Below are 25,428 nucleotides of genomic sequence, written 5' to 3' on the forward strand. Positions count from 1 at the left end.
AGGCTCATGGATATCTAAAAAACCCCAAAACAAAACCAAAATCTGAAAACAAAAACATGTTTTCACTGTCTGATCAGTCAAGCATCACTTTTAGAATGAAAATAAGACCTGAAGCTTATTTTTGTATCTGCTTTAGTAATCCAGAACTCTGAGATGTTTGAAGTACATTTTCCCCCTCAAATCAATGTCATCATGCAGCTTGACAAATCAATTGTAAAGATTTTCCCTGCCAACGTGGTTATTCAGACTCCAAAGATTCATAATTTACTTTTCAGATGTTGTGGTCTTTCTCTCTTCTTTTCTTCCTCTCCTTCTATTTTCAGAATATGTTGACCAACCACTGCTAATCAAATAATAAATAACTGACCCATAGATATTGCCCACCCCCTTCTGGCATGCACAAGCAGAGAAAAATGCCTACCTTGACCTCCACGTGGGCCATGAGCACTGCAAAGCTGGTAAGGTGGGTGCAGGAGCAGCTGGTGTGTGTACGATTGGTGGCCAGCAGACGACAGTCCTGCGTAGACCAGAATCCCGTCATGGTGCGCTTGGAGTAGCTCCAGAATGAACAGTTGGGATTGAAATTCTTTTCTGAATGCTGGAAGATGAGAGAGAGAGAAAGAGAGGCAGAGTGTGATTGAGAGAAACCCAGACAGACAGGAAGGAACTGAGAGACAAAAAAGCAGGAGGGTTGGGAGAACACGGGGACGCAGAATAGATACTCGGTCATGGGTAGGTGGGAGGCAGAAAGCATGGAGTGGTCGGTGAGCCAAAAAAAGTGAGAAACTGGTAGGAGGAATTGGTGGAAAAAGGATGTAGAGGAAGAAACACAGAGACAGAGTCAAATACACACAGCAACAAAACAACAAACAGAAGGGACAGAATGTGAGATTGCAGCAACAAATAAACATAGAGGCATGAGAGGAGGTGACAGAGCTGCGTCCATGCTTGTTGTGTGAGATTCTGGAGTGTAGGAGCTGTTTGTGTTGTGTAAACTGATGAAGCTGTGTGCGTTGGGTTGGTAAAGCTACTTTCAAAAAGAGCAAGAGAAACAGTGAGGATTTTTGTTTTTTACTGCCAACTAGCTGGATCACCAACTGGATAAGTATTTGCTTTTTGGATGCGAAACACAAAATAAAACCGTGTTACTGACCACCCTAATTCATACTTATGAAATTCTTATAAAGTTATGTGGAATTCAGTCTGCAGTAATTGCTAATGTTATGATTTGGTCATTTGGGGCAAGTCAACGCGAGTCGAGCCAAGTTAGTACACAAGTGATCAAAAATGGCTGCAAGACATTTTGATGTTTGAACATCATCCCGCAATGACACAGAAACAACGTTTTAATATTTGAGCCTTTCCAGGGTTTCTATACATCATGTTTTTGTCTGAATCAGGCCCCAGTTTCATGCCTTATGTCTTTTGCTCTGGTTACTACTACTATTACTGCTACTATATACTGTCATTAAATGCAGGAAGTTTGGACCCAAATGCATACTGCAGAGGTGAACTAGAGGTTAATAAAAAAACTAGCCTTTATTCAAACTATTTTAGTCATATAGTCAGGGCTGGATCAGCTAACCCTGAGTCACAGACCCAGGAACATGCAATATGCAATGATTTAATACGGAAGTCTGAAAACAACAAGTTTTCTTCAGTTCTTTTTAAACTTCCCTCACTTTCTGTGGAATTATGCACTAAACTAAACTAAAGTACCGAACTAGATCTCTTTTTGGCTTCATAAGTGCCATAACTCTTTGTTTTGTCTACAGATTCAACGAGGAGCTGGTACATTACTCTGAGATTTTGGTCCATGCTGACATCACAGCATCATCCAGTCGCTGCGGATTTGTCATCTGCACATCCATTATTCAAAGCTCTGAAAGGCGCTGGAGTAAAATCTGGTGATTGTGGATTGTCGTGCTCAAGAAATTAGTTTGAGGTGATTTGAGTTTTGTAACAAAGCGTGTTATCTTGCTGGAAGCAGTGATCAGAAGATGAGTACACTGTGGTCATGAAGGGATGGATGTAGTCAGCAACAATACTCAGTTAGGCTGTGGCATTTAAAATGATGCTCAACTGGAGCTAAGGGGGGCTAAAGTGTGCAAGAAATGATCCCCCACACAATTACATCACCGCTAGCCTGAACCGCTGATACAAGGCAGGATGCATTTTATGTTGCTTACACCAACCCATACTATCTAAATGTACTGGCAGAAATTGACATTTGGCAATATTTTCACAGTGTTCTCTTATCCAATTTTGCCTGAGCCTGTGTTTTTGTGTTCTCAGCTGACAGGTGTGGTGTTCTCCTGTTGCTGTAGCAGCAGGACATTTTCACCCAGAGAATTGCTGCTTACTGGATATTTTCTCCTTTTTGGACCTTTGTCTGTGAACTCTAGTGATGGCTATGTGGAGAAATCCCAGTAGATCAGCAGTTTCTGAAATTCTCAGAAGCCCGCCTGGCACCAACAGCCGTGCCACGTTCAACGTCTAAGTCACTTTTCTTCTGCTCCATTCTGATGTTCAGTTTGAACCGCAGCAGACCGGCTTGATCAAACCATGTAACCGGCTCATTAGATATTTGCGTTAATGAGCAGCTAGACAAGTGGTCCTGATAAAGCATCCAGGGAATATTTTTGATTCCTCTTTTAAAGCCTAACCTGCACATATCCATTTTATACTCTTGTTACCTGTACCTTTCAGCAAGTATGTTGTTGACCTCACCTACTTGCTGAGTGGCTGTTGTTCCTCATTGCTCATCTTTTCACTCTTCACTTTCCTCTTACCCCAACTGATAAAGGCAGACAGCCGCCCACCCTAAGTCTGGTTCTGTCGCAGGTTTCTTCCTGCTAAAAATATTTCTTTTTTTCCTCCCATATTGGAGAACTGCAGGGTCTCTCTGCAAATATTGTCAGTCTCGACCTTAAAATGACCTTTAAATGACGTATGATTTGGCATTACATGAATAAAGTAGAATTGACTGGAAATAAATCTTTTCTTTTTTTTTAATTGCTTAAGTCTGTAGGTTGAAGCAAACATTACTCAAATCGGAGTAAGTAGTCAATTTTCCGGTAAGTGTTTCCAGCTGTGGTCAGTCAGAATTTACAGCACCAGAACACTATACATGCGAAGCTTTGATGGCGTAAACTACATTTCTCATATTGTTTCCTATAAAGCAACACTTTTTGGCACAACAGTGGATTTCTATGGAACAGAGGAATTAAGATTTTAAACTTCTGGCTACAAACCTTCAATTTCTAGCTGCTTTTGGTCTTTTGTGAAATCTTTTTTTTTTAACTCACCTGTAGATGTTTGACAGTGAAGACCACAGGCTCTGACAGGTAAACCTTATTGCTGTCCTTGTTAATGGATGCGGTGATGACCGGGGAGTTGACGATAACAGAGTAATTAGGATAGATGGCATCGCTGCTCAGTCTGACGCTGGCGTTCTCCGTGGAGAGGTAGGAGCCCAAGTTCTTGTACATGACAAACACCATCCTGATCTCACCTGTACGAAAGGGACACGAATAGTGCACTCGATAATTGTTGTAAAGCAATGATGACAGAAATTTGACACTTCAAGTGGGTGAGAAAAGAAGATTGAGAGGCACAGAGAGACAGAGATCACAGTGAGAGTAAGTGCAAGGAGGAAAACATGCGATTTCTCTGCTACCATTTCTGCCATGCTGTTTCAGAGTGCTGGCTGACAGCTGGATGGAGTTTCCGTGTTGTTCCGACTGAGGGAATGTCAGGTCTGCGAGGTTCCCATCCGTGCTCAGCCTGGCTACTTCCAGCACTGAAATACGTACACACAAGCACACATGCACACAAAACACGCACGCCCTAATGGTAAGTTATAGCATAGCGCATTACATCAGATTTGTTTTGCAGACTCTTGTAATAACCATGTTTTCTCACTAAGTGCTTCACAGCACAGCACTGGCATGAGTCCCGAAACAGTTTCAAGCTTCTCCTAAACATATCAAAGTGAAATAATGTACATTTTTTCCCCTGCTAAAATAGGTAACAATGTCTCCAGGCAACTGCTCCAGCACTTTGAGGTAGATTATCTGGCCTCCTCTGTATTGTAGGAATTATTTCAGCGTCCAGGTTCGTTAGCACATTCCTGATTACAGCTGTGTAATGTATTAGATAAAGTTTCTAATTAAGAACTAATTATACCTTTGGTGTGTTGCTATCTTGTGTTTCTGAGCAAATTGGTGATTTAGACTGATGCTTTCATGGTAAAAGAAAAAAAAAAGTCCTACCTCTCTGATCAAATAAACAACACAAGGACATCTCTGATGGAGATGAAGGTAAAAATGGGAGGCAGGGTGGGATAAAAGGTGGAAAAGGCAGACAGACGAAGAGGTCGTGGAGGAGTGGTTTAGAGAGGTAAAAAAGAGGGTAATCAGAGGAGCCGAATGGATGAGATAAGCAGATACACTTAAAGGAGAGGACTGGAATAGAAATAGAAAGAAGACTATGTTCTCTCTCAGGCATATGATAGATAAGGCTTTACAGACAAGAGATACTAACGTATAGAAACGAGCAAATGGAGGATGAGTGAGGAAGATGGACATGAGCATAGACGTGGGTATGCATAAAGAAAGAGGAACATTGGCTGAGACACCCCCCACCCCCACCACCACTTCCACATGAGCTACATCGACCCACCCACACGCATGCATACACATGTACACACGCATCCACACCCACACACATCAGCGGGGTATCAAAACACGCTGAGTCTAATCTAATTAAAGCATCCTTGTCAAGACAATCCTCCTCCTAAGAAACACACTTGTTCATTATCGTTATCACACGCGCACGCTGTTACCGCTGCGTTATCCTTTCAAATCACTGTTTTGGTTCTAATAATAACACTATTTATTCATCTGCTCAATACAGTGGCTCATAGTCGCACGCACACAATCTAACACAATAATATCACTTACAGTAGCTGCTGTGGCTCCTTTAAAATGCGTCAAATAATTTATTCTTGTCACTCACTCTCATCTCAAAGACTTGAGAAAAGAAAAAAAAAGGAGGAGGGAGCTTAAAAAGTGCACGGGAGAGAGCGGAGGAGAAAAGACTCAGAGAGAGCAGTGAGGATGAAGGGAGAGAACGAGAGAAATGACAGGCTGGTTATGAATAAAGGGGAGAGATAATCATGGTGGATCTGCCCACTGGATTAGCTGCGAGGGAAGATTAACAACACAAAAAAAGCAGAAATTTTGCAGGAAAAAGATCACTTCCTGTTTTTTAAGTTCCTCGGAGAGGCAGTAGCCTACATCTCCACGACTGTTTACGTAATCACATTTATTTAGTGTGATCAGGAGAGAAAGGAAACACTGGAGGAGATGCAAGTTTGAAATTATGCAAGGTGAAACTGTGTAGGATGTCAGTTGTTGAAATGGACTGTTGTACTTAAACTTAAGCGAGAACATAAAGTCGTGTTGTGAGGAGTGACTTTGAGGAATCTTAACGGTCTTTGATTGGAAATGCAGTGATTTTATCATCATTATCTGTGACTGAAATAGCTGTAATTTCATTGCCTACTGATGTGAAAGTGAGCAAAAAGACCCCTCAGAGCATCATTTGACATTCCACCACCGCCGCCGCCCTCAAGCACGCGCTCATCCAGTCTTCCTTCTTATTTCGTTATCATCTTTATTTCTTCCTCCTCCATGGCTTTTTATCTCTGACTGAGTAACATACAGACTTGGTGAGTGTTGGTAATGGGGGAATGGTGCGGAGGAAATGTTAAAAAAAATGAAATTGGGTGGAGGGGCGGGGGAGTGTAAACAAGAGGATAACCAAGGGAAACATAACAGATTGCAACTCGCTGATCTGAGCAAAGATGAAACGATGCCTCTAAGTACATACTCCATGTAAAGAAATGAAAATCAAAAAATTTTTTTACTCTCCATTAAAACGCGCTTATTCCAAGGTTTGATAATGAGATAAGAGAAAAGAATATGAGAGAAAAAGAGAAGAGAAAGGGGGAAAGTGATGGACACAATGCTATAATAACTATCTGTGTTCTGTTTTTGTCAATTCTGTCTGCAAGTTCAGCAAAGAAAAATATATGGAAACCAATTCATCTCTGCATTGAAGTCAATATTTTTCAATGAGATTTTCACGTTGATGTCTTCACCATGACCTAAAGCTAGCATGCAAAGCTGTATGCATTCTGTTGTACATGATGCTCTGTATCAAACTATTTAGACATTCAAAAATATATTTAATCTCTTGCAAAGGAAATGCATACTAGGAGCTTTAGCAGCCCAACAGGTATAAGATTGTAGTGCCCTTTTGTGCACAGAATTGTAATTGCTTTGCTGGAATTAATAATATATGTGTACACAGTCTACTTACAGTATTAAGAGGATTAAGCACTATAACAGTGGGATCAGTGTAACAGGTTGTTATGCTTAGTCCAGTCACATAGTCACATATCAGTGATACCATTTTGAGTCTTCAAGGAGTCCCTCAACACTCAGTGTCCCAAAATTCTGACACAAAATTCAGTGTTGTTTAAGCACTTTTTTAGCATAATGGCTACTATCCTAGAAAAAGAAAGTGTGCTCTGTTGTTTACCCTTTTTATCACTGCAGAAAGCAGTACTTCAGAGTTCATATACTATGTGATATGTTTATGTTTAGCACATTTATTGACTGTAAAGCCTGCCATGTTTTTTTATTACGTGTTTTTTGTTTGTTTTCTGTGATCGGACATTTACAGAATAGAAACCTAATGTTATTAGATTAATATTTTTTTTCCTTTGACTGTATTAATTCACATCAACATTAACTTGTTCAAGTATTCATGCAATCTTTTGTCTCAAAACTCTAAGAAATAACACACATTTTGTTAACATCAGTCAGCCAAAACATCAAAACCTGGATGCAAACAGACAGGTGAAGTGAATAATCTGCCACCTTGTTAAAATACTACTCTGGCTATTCTCCTCTGGTATTAGCAAGGCATTTTTGCTCTAAGAACCTTGGGCCCTGATAATGAGATTTTATGATTTTTTATTTTCATACGTACAACTACTGTTACAAAGGAAATGTTCTGCAGTGGCCATGATACTCCATGATACACAGAAGGACAGTGCAACACAACAAATCACAAAAACTGCTCAGCAACAGAGCCGCAGTCATTGTCAAACATCCCAAATCACAATACAACAGCATCACAGCAATCCGCAGGGCCCAACGGATCTGCTGCGAACATCCCAGCAGATCCCAGCTGTATCCATGCCCCGAAGGGGCCGAACTGTTTTGGCAGTATAAGAGCAAACAAGGATGTGGTTTTTATGTCATAGCTGAACAGTATACGTTCATTAAGTGAAGGAAGATGCCATCTTTTGACATAATGTGAAGCTAGATACTAAGCTTTGCCTCTAATCTGTATTATGAAACATAGATCTCAGACATTGGGTTTGATAATGCCTGCTGTTAATGTTGCCTCTTACTATGATATTACATCATGTTCTTAGATCTTCAGCAGACTGAGCTCTTTCATGTTATTATAAGTTCTGCAAGAGGAAAAAACAAAAAAGAAGAAAAAACAGTGAAATCTAACAATTTCTTTCTAAAAAAAAACCAAAACAAGTTATTTCTTCTAAATACTTTGTATTTAGGTAAAGACGATGAGCAAATACTTTTGTTCCAGTCAAATCCTGCTTTGACCTTGTCCAAGCACCAAAACCTAAGACTTGACTGGCTCCCTCAACTCTTATGACCCACTGTAAGAGTTGGAGGTCTGACTACAGGCTATCTCAATCGTCAGCGCTCACAAGGTCCAACTGAGTTTAGAGGACAGGAAGGATCCTAACAATGTACTCACGGATGTAGTCATTAGTCTCCTGCACAGTGTCAGTCTTCAGGAGGTTGTCAGCCAACATAAAAGCCCCGGTCTCCACGGTGTCGAGGAGCAGGGTAGCCGAATGAAGCTGCTCACTGGTGGGCAGTTCTCGCCACGCTTTCTCAGCTCGTGGATGCAACAAATTATTCACGGTCTCCACCATGGCCTGGGGCAGCAGCAGAGACACAGAGGTCACAAAGAGGAAATGAACATATTTACCACTTATTTATTAAAGGAATGCAAATCCACTCGTAGTGCAAATAACACTGCTACACACCAACTACTGAAGTCAGCTGAATGCATCAGCGAGAATGCAGTTGATTTTCATTTATCATGTTAATAAATCATGATAATCAAGACCAAAAAACTGTTAGCAATGCAAATGTGGCATTCCCATGCAGACACAACAAAGACAAAAACAGTTATTAAATCTAAAGTACATCTTCAAAGTTGAACTCTACACTTTTTAATGTTTATTACACCCTTTTCTTCTCTTTGTGTGAGGATGCTGTGATAGAAAAGCCATCACAGATGTTATGAAAATCAAGCTAAGCTAATTAGCTGATTGCAATCACCATGTGTCGACACCCCCAAACCGGGTTCAGTTTCTTTCTCCCTTTCTGCATTTTCTTTTTTTCACCCAAAGTCTTATCTTCAAGTTTGAAAACTTGTGCTTGAGGGTCTGAGAAGAAATTAGAGTTTTATCAGATAATGCCTGCTGGGTCATATCCAGCTGTGCAGAACGGGTTTGAATCCAAAAATATGACCAAATTAAACGGAAAAGTGTTGGCTCACATAGATGAAATGTTCCCCATAAAACAATGCTTATTTTGTCTCCAGCTCATACTTTTTTTTTGTTATGCTTTTAAGAGTTCACCTCCTTATTTTCAGACATGAACGCCACACATACAGCGCAGACACGCACACACATCTTAGAAGACTCTGGGAGAGATAAAGAAACAAAAGAGAAAAGAGAGCTGGAGCAGAAGTGGATAGGAAGGGGAGGGCCATGTGAGAGTGATAAAACAGTCCAGTGAGTCCATGGTGACAGGCCTCCACTGGGAACAAGAGAGGTGGAAAAGCGACTACGGGTACTATCAAACACACACACCTCACACTCCGGTCTGTCTCTTTATTTTCTCTTTCGCTCGCTCTGTAAACCAGCCTTTCTGCAAAGAAACCCCTCGCTCTGCCTTCACTCTTTCAATGCTCCTCTCTCTTGAGAAGCGTGGATGGCAAAGTGGGAAAAGTAACACAGGTGCGATTATACAAGCTAAGGGGGACTTCAGCGGGGAATTGCAAGGGCAGGGAGGAAGAGTGAAAGACATCAGTTTATTGGCATTCACACATCCAGCGTTTGACTTCCTTTTTGTCCCTTTCACTCAGGGTTAAGGAGAAGTGAGGGAGCAGGAAGGAGGAGAGGAGACAGAAGCAGTAAACGATGTGTTTTGTGTGCGCGGTGGATAAGTAAAGCCTAAAGAAACAGTGGAGATGATGACTCATGCGAGTGTTGATGGCATGCGCTACAAAACACTTGCCTTTTTGAATCAAAACTAATCCTACCTGTTGTTTCTTTATCCACGTGTAGTTACAGTATATCTCACGCAAGAAAAACTGGTGCTTAGCCAACAAACTAATATGATAATATTATGTCCTCTTTTAGCACTAGCAGTTAATTAGCTGGGATGCATATTGAATGAGTTTGGGAGGGCTACATGTAAACAAGAACTAATTAATCCACTGCTTCGGCAAACAACCAGAATAAGCAGGAGAGGATATGCAGCACACACGCAAAACATACAAACCAGTATCCAAAAGAAAAAAAGTTGGTTCACTGTGTAAAACGCAAATAAAAACAGAATGTAATAATTTGCAGATCACTTCAAATCTGTATTTAATTTAAAGTAACACAAAGAGAACATGTTAAATATTGGAGCTGAAAACGTTTCATGATGTTCTTTTTAAAAAAATAAATACTCATTTTGAATGTCAACAACTAGTAAAAAAAAAAATGGACGAGAGCAAAAGAAGACAGGAAATGTGAAACATCTTGCAGCTGATCAGGTTTATGAGTAACACGATTAGGCAAAAAAAAGTGCCCTAGAGAATAAGACAGGATGTATTAAGACTTTTTTTTTTTTTAAGGGAAGGCCAATTCAGCAAAACAAAAACTTGAAAAATACAACAAAGGAGGATCTGAATCATGAGGTAGCAGAAATAATTTATCAAGCAAGACAGGCAAACGTTTTATTTTCAAAGCAGGTACTGCTTTTGCAATTTCCCAAATGTTTACAGTGTTAAGAACAAGCGATTTAACAATGCTAAATTGGTGACATCAAATAAAAATTGAACCTATATATAACAAAAACTAAATACATTTTTTAGACTCAACCATTGTCACGCTGTCTTGCAAATCGTTTGATTCACATTGTGCACGTCATCTGTGTAAACCAGCAAATGTATTTCTATATCCACTCATTGATACTTTGACAAGAAACTACAAGCTTCAGTTCCTTTCAAAGAGAAATTTCTTAGTTATTTTGCCCATTAATTCCCATTAGTTATGAAATCCACATTTAAGACATTAAAGTATTAAAATCTGGTACCAACCAGATGGGGAAAAACACCAGCAGTCAACTAAATGATTATGATGCTGATTATAATCAAGCTAATACCGAGACGATTAACTCGTTGTCAGCAAGTAGTTCAATAATCAATGAATCATTCGAGCCATTTTTTGAAGCAAAACATTCTTTGGTTTCAGCTTTTCAGTTTTTCACACTTGTACACTTTTCTAACATTTTAAAATGTTATTAGTTTGTTAATTAAATGATTAATCTTAAAATTGTTGGATACTTGCAAATATCGACAGATAGACCCTTCAAACATCTCTCAGTGATTAGACTCTTCCTTTTTGGAGAGCATATCTAAAACAGCAGTGACAAAAATGTTAAAAATGCATGTGCATTGTGCAAACAAAAATCAGAAGCACTTCTATCTTACACTAAGCATTGTGGTCATAGCTAAAGCAGGAAGTTTTCTTTCCCGAGTGTATTCTTCCCGCTCCATCTGACTTCTTTTTAGGGATACTGCCATGATCTGCAACAAACTACCTTAGCATATCCATAGAAACGATATTTGAAATTTCATGCATCAATCCATCCATTTTCTTATTTAACCTCCTGAGACCCGAACTCTTTCATGTCATGCATTTTTAATTTCTCTTTGCTATTTGGGCTGATTGGGACCTGATGAATGTAAAAACAAAGAATTACCAGATTTTTTTTTTTTTAACCTGATTTTGTCTCTGAGAAAAATGAGATCCACATATGAGGACATTCGTTTTATATTTTGATAGAACAGTGCCAGCATAATGTCCTCGTAAGTGGACATCAGGCCCTTGCAGAGCAAAATGTAGTATTTTGGTCTAGACAATCCAAAATGTGATGTCCACATATGTGGACGCCAGGTCCTAGGAGGTTAATAACTTTGTTAGTTATTTCTGTGATTGATTTTATACTTTGCTATTTACTTTTGCCTATTTGTATTATTTTCTATCGCATCTGTTGTTGGGTAAGAGTCGGGGTACACCCGGAACAGGCAGGGCGAGCACAGAGGAGTCAGTCACACTCACATTCACACATTCACACCGATTTAGAATCACAGATTAACCTTAGGATATCATTGGACTGTGGACGAAAGCCAGAATAGCTGGAGAGAACCCATGGAGGCACAGGTGAAAACATACCGTCCCCACAGAAAGGCCCCAGCTTGGATTTAAACCCATTACATTCTTGCTGTGAGGTGACAGTGCTAACCACCACACTGCTGTGCTGCCCCGGCAGCAAAACCATGCAATGAAGTTTGTTTACAATCAGAATTTTATGTGATCTGTGCTTTATGAGAAAAGGATTTTTAACTTCTTCAGCTGCCTTATTGTCGCATCGAGTGTGGGAACGTGTATGTGCATATCTCATAAATATATGGTGTAGAAACATATTAAAAGGGACTGAGATACATGCTGCATGTAACGTATGTGTTCTCATGGCTGTGTGTTCAGTTGAGTGTGTGCACAAGTAGCTAAGAGAAGACTTGTAGTGCATCATTCTGCTCCACTTGCTGTACAGTAGCCGAACAGGCAAAGAGAGATGCTCAGTGGAGAGGATGTCCTGTAGACATGGCAGATATGAATGCAATGGCGCAGCTTTTCATTCATTCACGCGACTGGTGCTTCTCCCAACCGCTCACTTTGATGTGTTTCAGATAACCCCATTTTTCTACTCTCATTAAACTTTCCATTGCTTTTTATTGAACTTTTGATTATCGTGCATTTTCAATTTCATATAATTTTTTTTTCAATGAAATTTAATTTAATTCGCTGGCACCGAGATTATATCTGAAGAGGAGAAAGATAGGTAAGGAGAAGAAGGGGTATGATTTCCTTGAGGTCCAGACATCTCAGCATCAGAAAGTCAGAGATAGAATATATGCTTGGGTGCGCGCGTGTGCGTGCGTGTGCGCGCCTGTAAGCTCTGGTGACATTTCTATCCGCACAAGTATAAGGACTTGAGGGCTAAAATAGAGACAGGTTTTTTTAGGGGTCTTCAAAGAGGGGAGAGACTCTGCAGAGACAGATAAGAGTGTCATTCGTTTGTGTGTGTATGAGTGAATGTGTGCGTGTGTGAGGCCACGTATTTGCAGGGTAGGCGAGTGCATGCGTGCACACATATACACAGCACGCATGCACGTACTCACATGCACACACCAGTAAATGGGGCAGAAGCGAAATGCTTTGAAGCGTTGGGGTAATCCAGCGTAAACAGCAGCAGCAAGACAGACTAGAGCTGGGTTGGTCTCCTACTCCGAGCTACACAAGGGGATCGCGAGCACACGCTCGAGCGCGTGCACGTGGATGTACAGTATGTGCACACTCATGCACGGTAACATGTAACCTGAAAGAGTTAGGACGTCTTGAAGCACGGAAAGATGTGAGACTAGAGAAAAGAATGGAATTTTTTTTTTTCCCCTTTTACTCGCTTGGATGAGCTCTGAGAAGGTGCATGTTTTGAAAATGTTTTCATCAGAGAAGCAGGCTTATCTGTCAGTTGTTGTTTGAGTTTGTCTTCCCTGACAGGATGAGTTTGCAGCTAAATCAGGCTTTAAATTCACAGCATGCCATGTTCTGACCTGCCATCCATAAATGGAGGGCAAATTAGACATTGTCATTGAGCATCGCTGTCTTCTCACTGCCCCCTTCATTGTTTGGGGTTTGTTTTTTTTTTCTCTTTTCCTCACATTGCTGTTTCTGTAACTCTCTTCTCTTTTTCTGTTTAATTTCTGGTCCCTCCTTCCCTGTTTCTCATTTCCCTTCTACCTTACAGACTCTACCCCCCTCCATCAATCCACCCTAAATCATCAAAGCCTCTCCACACCACCAACTTCATCAAGAATAAATTGCCAATTTAGTATACATGAAACGAGTCCCCAGTTCCCCAAACGAAGTGAGAGAGGAGGAGAGATGGAGTGTGAGAGTGAGACCGGAGGAGAAAGAGCGACAGAGAGAGAAAGAAAAGGAGAGAGAGAATTCAATTATTTTTTGTCTCTATTAAGAACCCAAACCTCCTGCCCACTCTCCTCACTTGGCAATTAGTGCTGTAGATAATTAACGAGAAGAGGGCAGCACCACACCACATCCCTAATCACGCGCATTTCTATCTGGCAGAGTAAGGGACTGTTGGTATAATTTTGTTTCACATTACTAAGGCTAATTATATAATCGATCACTCCCAGCCCCCTGCAGAACCCAAAGTGTGTGGTGGTTTTGATTTTAACCTGTAACAAGTTGTCTAAATGGTGCCGCTCTCTGAAACATGGCACTTGCATTGGATTAAGGAGACACATCAAAAAGTCTGACGGTTGTGATGTGACAGCACAAGATCATTGTTGAAAATATATTTATATATTGCGTGTGCGTGCGTGTGTGAGTTGTGTGTGTCAGCTTGCATATAGTCCTAAACCATGTTCTGTGATGTGACATTGCTGACTGGTGCTGACGTTAAGACTTTTCAGGGGGAGAGTGGGAAAAAAGCCTGCATCAGGAGAAAAAGAGCTACCCCATCACTGGTGTGTGTGTATGTGTGTGTGTGTGTGTGTGTGTGTGTGTGTGTGTGTTTGTCAGGGGTGCCGACAGAGAAAACGAGACTGCAGTCTATCTAGTCTACAGCTCATTGATGAGGAAGGTGGGGTCCTTTTGATGTTCTGAAAAGTGATTTTAGCTGACCAGAAACATGCCTAAATGATGGTAGATTGTTTTGTTAGCGGTGTCGGCCCATGGCGTCAACACATACAAACATCAACACAAGCAGACCAGCAATGAAAACATGAAATGAATACTGAGCCACAAACATAAAGCCTCTATTATTTCTAAGGCAGCGAGGCCGTGATCAACAAATATGCAACAGCATATCCATCATACTCAGTTCTTTCTTTCTGATGCACCAACACAGAGGGCATTTCATTGAATGGAGATGGATAGCGAGTCGTTTGGTTTCAGGCGGGCCTGTTTACAATTCTGCAGACAGAACTGCGAAATAGATGAGCTATTATTGATATTGATCATGGCCTCTTATCAGTACTATCGATTCTGACTGCAAGAAAAAAAAATTAAAGCTGAAAACAAAAGAATGTCAGCAAACCCTTTGAGGAGACTAAAACTTTACCGGGAGACACAAGTGGGTAGTCCCCCCTGTTAAAATGGCCGCCCTCTTCAAAGGGTTGGGTTGCAAACCACTGGACAAATGCTGCAGCGTAGAATTCGAATTCTACACTGCAGCATTGTAATGTGTGATCACATGTACACACGCAAACACAAAAGCTTGCTTGCTAGATTACATGCTGAGCGTTAAAAAGAAAAGAAAAACACGTGGGACTGTGGTGTGGCAAAGTAATCAACCATACCGGGAAACGGAAATACCTGTGCGAAAAACCTGCAGGACCTTTCTCTCTTCTGAAGCTGCAAATTCAAACAATTCAGCTGTTAGCGATATAACACCTCTCAATCATACACACGCGCAGACACACAAAGACAGTTACACCCACTTCATTACTACTGCATGAAAAAGGCTTTGATGGTTAAAATATATTGTTATTCTCCTCATTCGCCTCCTTTTGTCATTCCTTATACTCTAATTGCCTTTCATGCTTTTTCCCCTCTATTCTTCTTCTCCTCTTTTCTTCCAGATTGTCTTAATAATTTCCTCTGTTCCTCCATTTCTCCCCCCCCCCCCCCCCCCCCCCCCCACTCATTCTGTGCATCTACTGTCAAGTGAATTGATGGCATTAATTACTGTGCCACTCGTGCGTCATTGGTCATATTTGATTTCCAAACAAATATTTGCATAATATGCTAGCGTATTACTCAGTTAGATTTATATGTAATTGGTCCATTATTGAAATCAGGAGGAACACTTTTCCTTTTCAATGGAGGGCTTTTTTCCTCTCTACATATCTAACAGTTAACAGGCCATTTGGTCAACAGCAAAACACAGATTAATTGATTCCACTTACACTTGCTGCAGTATGTATCAACTTCCCACATGTTAATGAATTACTTAGAGGAAGGAGAAGAGATTTAAAGTGTGTGATAGTGAGACAATAAGAGGTAAATGGGGAAAAGCGGAAGACAACACCGACAGAGGGACTCGGATGCTAAAGCTAAATAAAAAAGGCAGTGGCTGCCAAAGCGGTGGCAGCAGCTGTCAGTCCGGTGGCTAAACCCCGCCTATCACCGTTGACCTCAGCAGAGACAATCAAGAAACAGTCCAGCATCCACTCAGTCAGTCAATTAGCCAGCCAAGCCAGCCAGTCAACCATTCCCCCGTGATTTAACACACTTTAATTGAATGCCTACATGCCTGCATGGCGCAGAACTAAATTTATCTACAGCCATAACAAAACAGATCCTTTGCATACTTGGAATCGAGTTTCCATTAACGTAATCCCAAAGTGAGCGCTCGAGCCTAATTGTCAACAATGTCTTCGGAGTTATAGCTCAAAGCCTGAAGTTCATTAGAACAACGAGCTACGGCGTAAAACATGTCCGTATGTTTTAATGAGAATAACTCCTCGTGGCCTGAGATGGACTTTTATTAAATTTGGGTCTTGCTCTGAAAAGAGTTCAGGAACTATGCCAAAGACTAAAAGCAGTTATCTATCAGCCATAATGTCGAGCAAAACTTGTTACAAAGAGCCACACACAGAAGAAGATAAAATACTGTCTAAAAGCAGCTATTTATCATTTTGAAATCTACAGCTTTATGTATGGCTCTTCATCAAACTCTGCACGGAGAGACTTTCCTAACCCCTGAGAATGAGCGTAAGGCAAAAATACTAACAACTGTTGCTTTTCATCTTACTGTTAACATCAAAGACTCCCTCTATCTGCTCCCCTCTCTCTGTCTCCCTCGCTCTCAATTCTCTTTCTCTTAATTTACTTGCCTTTAAACTGCAAAACCCCTCTATCCTAACGCTTGCAAGAAAATGTCGATTTTACTCACTCACTCGCCCTACATTTACCTCTTATTTCTCAAGACAGTACCTTGGTGAGGCTGCGGGCAGCACTGTCCTTGCCCCCAGGGGTGAGATTTCTGAGTTGGACGTCCAGCAGTTCGACTAGTTGGACCATGGCCCGCACTGTAGATGGCACATCGCCAGGATGCAGAAGTCCTTTGGTCTGCTCTGCCAGTTCCCTGGCTACAATTGCTGCCGTCTCGCCCGACCGAAGCTGCATGTCAGAGTGGATGACAGGGTATGGGAAAGTCACAATGTGCAAGAAGAGATGGATGGCAGTAAAGAAAAAAAAACAAATAAAACAAAAAGGTGAGAAGTAAAGGGAAAGTTTGAGAAAGTAGAAAAAGTTTGTGAGGGCATTACAAGTACACAGTGAGACAGAGGAAAAGGCAACAACGGATGGAGAAGTAACAGGAGGGGGGAGGACGGATCGGCAGGGAAGAGATGTATGTGCAAAAGAGTGGAAGTTGAAAAAGACACAAGGAATAGAAAAAATAATACATTTGCAATATACTAAGCATATAATAAGCTAAGCATTATGTTATAGAGAGAACTCCTGTTTTAGCACCTCAGATTTTCTCTGTTTTGTCATAAAAAATGGGGCAGCAAAAGTATAAGTAAGTACCAAACGCGTTTTCCATAAAAAAATGATGCACTGTATGTAAATAAGCCTATCATGAGGTCTGCTACCCTTTTAAGATAAGAGCCCACTGTGAATTAGGGATGCTATTGAACATTTCCTCTTTCCTACAGCTATGGCATATCCCTCAAATCTCTAACACGAGTTAGGGTTAACAAATGAGGATGGCTACATGGCCTAAATCTTTCCCTGTGACCAGTGCCCCTTCATGCGTGAGAAAAATTGCTCCAGAACTATGTTCATCATGCGCTAAGCTTAAACTGGGGCTTGATAGGAGCCACGAGGTCTGGGGGTAGCTTTCAGACTTACTTTCTGCATGATGTGGTTGACCCAAGGTGACGTGCAATTGCTGAGGTCAGGGCCTTGGGTATCCCAGTGGCCCAAATGAGCTACGCACATGTATGTAGCCACGCCTGCAAGATAAGCAAAGGGGAGATAATATGACAGCGCTGACATTCACAAGGAGAAAGGAAGACTCTTGAGCTCCTTAGGGTTCGCTAAGCATTTTGTGTTTGCCTGTGTGTGTGTAATTGGTGAATCATTACTGATGTGTGTATTAACTGACCCAAACACGAATATTTGTCCTGACAAAGTGTTGTGTATGTGTGTGAGTGTTATATCATTTTTCCAATAATTACTTGGTAGGAGAAAAAACAAAAAAAAGTAATATATAGATTATCACACACACTGTTACCATGTATAACTGTTTATGCGATAGAAACTATTTGGCCTCCTTACCCAGTGTCCCTACAGGGCACGGCTGTTTGGCCGTCTGGCCCTGCTGTGTGCGAGGCCACGATATGTCGGCTGTCACTACTGGATTACAGAAGTCTTGAGGAGGGAGGATTGGGGGCTGTGGGGGTGCTGGAGGGACTTGCACTGGAGGGGATCGACCCCCAACTTTCTGATTGGTGTCAGGAATCTGATTGCTGTCAGACGATGAACCTCCAGGAGGAACCAGAATGGGCTGGCGGACAGTGGTGGTTGTTCGATACCGCTGACCAGGGGATGTAGTCAGTAGAGGCCTTGGAGTGGTGTAGGAGGGGGGAGACCGTGTGGTGGTGGCGGCACGGCTGGTAGATGAAGAGGAACCTCCCCCACCAATTGGTCCCCCTCCTCGGTTTGGGGGGATTATGGGAGGTGGGCGAAAGTCTAGGAGAGAGGAGACTGGTTAAATTCACAAAAACACACAAAGCATGAGTTCTTCAACGAAAAGCCAGAAGGAAAAATATGTGCTGTGCACATTTGTGGATCCCCACAGTATTAGATTACAGGTGGTTTTGTGAGCCCTGGAGGCTAGGGCTTACGCCTTCAAGGTTCATCCATAGGATAAAAAACATAAGATGTACAGTGTTAAAAGACCCATCCGCATTAGCACCAAATGATTCGAGCAATCAAATAAGCATAAATAATGTAGCAACGGACACAAACACATTGCAGGGATTTGTTTACACGGTGCCAAATAGCTTTGACAGGGAGTAGCTCATGTTTCTGATGACTTCCCAATGTTAGTGTTTCATCCTTGTCAGTGCGGTCATGCGCCAGATCTTTGTGGGGTCGTTTCCTACTATCGAGTCCTATTTATTACCATCAATTGCAGGACATGTTTCTAAACAGTTCAGCCAACAACACTTATAACAGAACAAACTTGAACGTGTGTGGCAAAGTTGGGTTTGTGAAAAAGTTTCAGTGTATAAACTGCAACTCTCCAGCTCAAAGCAAGACCAGTGATTGGTTTTTCCCTGCATCTGTGTTTCCTTTGGGGAAACTAATGGTTCTTGCTGCTTAACCTGGCAGAAAAAACATTCTTTCAGTGGCATGCATGATTCATAGCACTATGACATCACAAGAGGTAGGAAGGCCACTTAAATGCATACGGCACACTCTTCTATTGTCAATATTTAATTGTAAAGAGGTTCAATTATTCACATTGACCCTGTTTAGGGGACAGAAATAAAGAATGAATGAATGAGATGATGGGAAGCGTACAGTATATTGGTGAAGTGTCTGTGCCATTGTGGATGCAGAGGCTGTACCAGTCTGTCTCACTCTCTTTGCAAGATCAGTCTTGCACGATTAAAAAACGATATGAAGAAATGAACAATTTTTAAATTTGATTTACAGTTAAATACCGTACACTGGAGGAGACTAGTCTCTAAAGCTTAATTGTTACTTGCCTTTTACAAAAGCACAGATTAGTCTCATCCGCCGCACATTTACTATACAGCTGAGCATATTTGTATATGTAAAATATACACAAGAGCACTTTTTAGAAGATTGTAATTACAGACATCTGTCTATTAAGTTTACATATTCCACATTATGTGAGTTGCCTTGTCTCCAAACTACACTGTAATAATTTAATAATATTGCACTTTTGCACCTGGTATTTTTAGATTCAGCTACAACTTAGTTACTAAACAAAAATCAATAGAAGATTCTAAAAATGTGTTCTGGCTTCACCCTGCTATTCAAATCCCACAGTGTGTGACACGCAAACACACACAGCACAGATCACAAGGCAACTCAAATATGAACTCTTCAATTTCACGTTATGCTACTTTCTTCCACACAAATATGTATTTTCTAATAGTCAGCTTGTAGACTTTTTTTTTTTAAACACACAAAGCAATGATAACCAAAAAGCTGTTTAGAGAAGACTGAGCTGCACGTGCCTTCAAACATTTCGTATTTCTGATTTCTGGTTAACAGGGTTCTTTAAAAATTTTCCGTTTAAAAAATAATAACAATAAGCTTAAAAACTGCCTTCGTGCTAAAATGATTGATTTCAAAATTTTCAGGAGACTTGTGTTTCTCATTGGTTTGCCTTAGGTCATAATACGTATTACACGGTGGTCACTGACACTGTAGGGTTGCAGATGTTTCACTGAAGACGTGCAAGTCTGACATGAGCCTAAATATAACTCCACACGTGTGTGTGTGTGGCAGCTGTTTAGCTCTTACTGATTTTAATTTCATATTAATTTTCCACTGATTTGAATTAGACAGTGAACCTACGCGATAGACGTAATAACAAGTGAAACAACCCATTAAGTTATAAATGGACTGTGGAAAAAATTTGCTTTACTTTTTGCATTGTTTTAATAAATGTTGTCTATTTTAATTTGTTCCTTGTTTTTGGGTAGGGGGGTTTGTTGGGTAGATGTGAGTGGAGAATAAAGTGCGAGTGTGTGGGTTGTTGTTGAATGGAGTGGGTGTTTACATTGTTTCCTGTGAACTAAAGTTGTCCCTTCCTGTGGATTTTTTTTCTTTCTCACTTTAATTAAAAGACACCGGGCTGTGCTTCTCTCCATCATTCTGTCTTCCTCCCTTTCTGTCTGTCTGCTTGACTGACAGCCATCTTACATCCCGCTCCTCCTGTACGTTCTGTTCTGTTCCTTCACAACTCAATGGAGTGTTTCCGTACCTAAACTGTGCTGCTCCCCGTTCCTGAATCACTGCCGCCCTGCCTCATGCATTCTCCACGGAACATTGCCATCAATCATGCGTGGCGGCAGTGGCCTAGGGACTAGCTGTCAATCTGCGTGTGTTTGTATGAGTGTGTGTACTTATGAAGCAGAGACAGAGTATGTGTGTGTGCCTATCTGGACTCAAACGGGAAGCTCCATTAGGGCCTCTGCCACAACAATAGAAGAGTAATGGTGTGTGTGCATGTGTGCGTGTGTGCGTGTGCGTGTGCGTGACTGAGGTTGATGTCTGCTGTCATTCCAGTACAGGGCAGCAAACACACTGGCTGGCAGCTCCGGGTGAGGTAACACAAAAGTCTGCAAGCATCATAGGTAAGGGGCCACAGCACATCGCTCTCTATCTCTCTTCCTTCCTTCCTTTCTTCCTTCCTTCCTTCCTTCCTTCCTTCCTCAGCTGTTCTTTTAACATTTTTCACCCGATCTTATCTCTCACTCATAACTTTCTTCCACTATCTGAGACATCTTGTAGCCTTTCTCAGCACTACTTTAAATGTGCACTGCACTATGTTTTCTTATTTTTTTAGTTTTCTCCTCCTTTTCCTTGTTGTTTTGCAGCATTTTGGCTAAAAACGACATTCTAATGCTATGAATTCATCACCGCCATCACTCAGGATGCTGTGTAAGAGACCGTAGGGAACTATAGGAGCATGACATAACAGGTCCATGAAACATTTATGAAGAAAGAAGGCTAGAGGTTGCAGTTGTGGGGACTGACATATCTCCCCGCATCGAAACCGAGGGAACCTTGAGGAAATGTGCCGTGACAACTTCATGATGTCAGCTAACCTAAACACTATGCTCTTTGCCAAAACTGGTGCCACAAAAACACGCTGACAAATTTAGTACAAGCTCGTCACTTAAGGATTTTGCACGTATCTAAGCCTTGCACATGCTTGTGGGTGACATATTTTAACACATATATATTTTTAGGGCAAACCTGAGTCACTACCTTACCTGCCTTTGCTTACCAGGAGATGAAAAATGGCCATTGTGCAAAAGAAACAAGATTTTCTTCAGCGTCTTAAACTGACCAATTTGCTGAAGCCTGGTCTGCAATCGCTCCTTTTTTAAATTGAATTAACTTTCTTTAAATCAGTCATTCAAATAATACATATTTGTGCAACAATGCGATTACAGTTGCACTGATGAATAAGATCAAATAATTGCCGAGCTCTAATCTCATTCAATTCTACTGTGCAAACTCCATCTGATGAGGAAGCTCGCGTAATATAACTGAAAGCAAAAGATCAGTTACTAATGGACCCAGTGGGCTCGTAGTTGTGCTCTCTGTTGCTTCCTCGGACAAGAATAAACACTTAATCTCAGAAGTGCCTGAAATGCATCTACACTTTCATGTCAATTGCCAAACTCCATCTGAAGAACATTTGGTATTCTATTCTATTCTATTCTATTCTATTCTACTCTATTTGTTTTTCTGACCTGTAGCAAGCCCAGGGGAAGGTGAGACAGAGACAATGGCAGGGTGGCAGTAAACTTGTTCCTGAAGTTGTCATCTGTCACCACACTGGAGGGGCCACAGAGATGCTGTCAGTCAGCCTGGGATGCTAGCACATGATCATCTGACATGCAGACAGGCACTGTGTTTGTGTGTGCCGTGATGTTTTTCTGTGTGGGTAAGACTGCCTGTCGCTGCCTCTGCTCTGTTGCAGAGAATGCTCTTGTTGACTTCTCACTTGGTAAACAGAGGGATCGTAAATCCACAACACAAAAGGTAGAAGGCAGGGAGGAGAGAGGGGAGGGAAAACGAACTTCCCCTGGCAAGTTTCCCACACTGTCAGAAAAAAAATGGCAGACAGGCGGCAAGAAGGAGAGGCAGAGTGAAACGGAAGCAAAGAGGGACTTGAATTAAGGGAGAAGTTTTGCAGAACTTGAATGAAGTGTCTATTACATTATCGAGAATGTGAGACAATTTAGTGAAAATCTACTGCATCCGTGCCCTCACACATGCAAACACTATTCTGAGCAGTGGGGAAGGATGAATCTAGAGGGGTAAAGGCAAAATGAATCTGACTGGGGGCCCAAACGCTTTCTAGGTTTGATGGTAGCACACGCGCTAAATGGAACTGCATACAACGATAACATGCCACCCCTATGGCTGAAGAGCACACACACACATAAAACCAGAGCTTGTGGCGAGTGGCTCAAGTCTGCTGATAAGACAGAATGGAGCACTTCAAAGTAGCGATACTTTCAAGATTAAAAACGAAAAAAACCACACATACACAAAAACAACCCCCACTAATAGAGCTTCACTCAAAATGGCTGCCAGGGACCCGCACCACGATCTACAGCTAATGCTTCACATGCAGACACATCCCTGCTCAGCCCTGTTGGCTTTCCAGTTGCATAATCATGCCGTCCCTCTGCTGAGCTCTAAGGCACCTGCAGCAAGTTTTCCAATTACATGCTTCTTTCTTAATCAGAGGAAGCTCCCTTGTTCAAAGCAAAAAGCTAACGGGACAGACCAAATTGTCTTTTTTAACTCTTTTTTTTAAGTTTTAAAATATAAAGATTCATCAGCACATTCCTTTAGAGCCTCAATTGCTCCTTTTCCAGGCAGGCTATAAACTTATGTCAGTTATATGAGCACTGCGATGAAAATTTATCTATAAGGCATCTAGTAAAATACAATGAATATATTTGAATGGGAGTTGTTTGCTTTGCCCCATATCTTTCAAAATTAAGGGCAACCCTGGCTGGCTTGCAAAGGTGAACCCAGGCACAGTTCAACTGGGCATGTTGGGTATGAAATGCATGTAGCGTGATCGCTATCCAAGCCCAAACATGGATCTACAATGCTTCCTCGATATGGCTGTATTGTTGTTAACTACAAATATGAGCACAAAAAGCACATAAGGTCGTGAAACTTGTACTCTAAAAGCGTATTTTTTTTCAGCCCTGCATTTGTGTTTGTGAAAGAGAGAGAAAACAAGCACAAGACAGGAATCCATACGCTGAGCCAAGCTGATGGAGATTTGGGCCTAGATCTTCGAGGCCAGTGTGAAAGCAGGCCAGCAGTGGGATCGGGAGGGGGACCAGTCTTTCTAAAGGATGGTACATGGCAACCAGTCTCAGTACTCCATTTTTTGACCTGCACATTTAATGTCAAAATGTCAAAAGTAAAATCCTAATGCACATATGGGGACATGCTCCGATAACTGCTATTGTTTCTGTTTACTTTCTGCTGGGCTGTGGATTTCCCTTCCACTCTATTGTCCAAGCTAGGCCTGCTTAATTTGGCATCTGCTCTTTGGCAGGAGGAAAGCAGTGCTGAGGCCAAATGCACGCAGAGGGCCTGGCAGAGGCTATCCAATCGATAAGGACACACTCCAGGCAAGGAACAGGTGCAGCAGACTCTCTGAAGCAGAGCTCAGTCTCTGCTGAGATGGCTGTGCTGTAATGTTTTTGGGAGTGAGGGAGATAGGCAGCGATTGAGGAGCCGGTGAAAGATGCAGGTGTAGAAGACAAGAGTGGACAAATTCCTCAAAGTTACTATCTAATAAAGCATTTGAATGTTCTGAGGGTTAGTCTAATCAGTGACCTGGTGGAAGATGGTCTCCACTTCAACCGCTAAGTATTTTTCTTTCTCCCCTTAAGCTGGCTTCCAACATTTCCTGCACTGCTAAGCACTGCTGCTTGATTGCAATCTGGTGTCAAGGAGAAAAGGAGAGGAGGGAAGAGGAAGAAGGAAGGGGAGGAGAGGAGAGGAGAGGAGAGGAGAGGAGAGGAGAGGAGAGGAGAGAAAAGGAAAGGAAACAAGAGGAAAGAGGTGGACTTCCTTAGGAAATGTAACTATGCAATTTCAGCCATTAAGAGTTCAAAGGTCAACCTTTACATCTTGTTAACCTGACAGTATTGAAAGCAAGGTCATCTTTATATAACAGAAGTAGTGTTTAATTACTCTCAAGGACAGATCATTTTGACTCTCCGGTGTATATTGTGTTGCCTAATGGTTAAACCACACATTTTATTTTATTTTCTACTTATCTATTGCTTAAAAGCAACGTGCCAATGTGAGAATTGTATTTTTATTACTAAAACACTTGGAAGTAACTGTCAAACAATATGCTGTCTTTTTGTCTTCTAATTAACTTTTTTTTTTCTGGAGCACTGCTCTCCAGTTGCCAGAAAAAAAACAATCCACCAGGATTACTCCAGAAAGTTTCGCGCAATGTTTCTTTTTTTTAAAACCGATTTCAGTGTGTTGCATCTATCCCATAGAATATGCAATCAGACTGTCAGACATGAAATTAGGACCTCGGGTAGATCACAATCCTAAAGAGCTGCGAGTTAGCACTAGAAAGAGTATATATAGCACTTGTGAGAGTGCAGTAAGGTGGAAAAAAAACCCCTGCACAAGACAAAATGAGAAGAGAGTGAAGACAAGTAAAACAAAGACAGAGAAGGCAGTGCTTCTTAGTTTTAGCCATGTTTTTCCCTCCTACCCCGTAGATACAGATAACATGAATAATTTTGTGACTTTGTTGGGAAAACTTTTTAAAGTGTGGCAAGGCAGACTGGAGGTGATAAATTATTCAAATGTTTCATCGGAGCCATGCCGCTTGCGTAGGGCAAGTCTCTATAATATGCATGTAAGAAGACGTGATGAAACAACTCCATAAACAGTAGAGAATGAGAGAACGTTTGGGGATTGTGAGGGAGGAGAAAAGGGTGATGCAGAGACAAGTGACTTTGACTTTACATAGGCATTCAGTAGGACTCTATAATATATAGATCTAAAGGACTCTCAATGAAATAGCGCTGTGTGATGTGGGAACCGGTTGGGAGCAGAAAAGGAGGACAGATTAGGCGCTAGATAAGGAAGACAGA

The 25,428-nt window shown here is 41.4% G+C and overlaps 1 protein-coding gene across 1 annotated transcript in view; it reads right to left on the minus strand.

The window, feature by feature from the left end:
- Positions 1 to 25,428, minus strand: part of adgrl3.1 (adhesion G protein-coupled receptor L3.1) — an 86,895-nt gene that overhangs the window by 24,634 nt on the left and 36,833 nt on the right. Inside the window, exons 6-13 of the mRNA XM_085410017.1 lie at positions 17,828 to 18,241; positions 17,399 to 17,502; positions 16,478 to 16,663; positions 14,855 to 14,893; positions 7,864 to 8,047; positions 3,680 to 3,802; positions 3,309 to 3,514; positions 422 to 598 (exon numbers count right to left, since the gene is read on the minus strand). Of these exons, the coding sequence (XP_085266143.1) occupies positions 422 to 598; positions 3,309 to 3,514; positions 3,680 to 3,802; positions 7,864 to 8,047; positions 14,855 to 14,893; positions 16,478 to 16,663; positions 17,399 to 17,502; positions 17,828 to 18,241 (1,433 nt within the window). The remainder of the gene's footprint in view (positions 1 to 421; positions 599 to 3,308; positions 3,515 to 3,679; positions 3,803 to 7,863; positions 8,048 to 14,854; positions 14,894 to 16,477; positions 16,664 to 17,398; positions 17,503 to 17,827; positions 18,242 to 25,428) is intronic.

The sequence above is a fragment of the Rhamphochromis longiceps genome, linkage group LG6 (assembly GCF_057381845.1).
Source record: "Rhamphochromis longiceps isolate RC_006_pf linkage group LG6, R_longiceps_female_GT1.1, whole genome shotgun sequence".
Taxonomy (NCBI): domain Eukaryota; kingdom Metazoa; phylum Chordata; class Actinopteri; order Cichliformes; family Cichlidae; genus Rhamphochromis; species Rhamphochromis longiceps.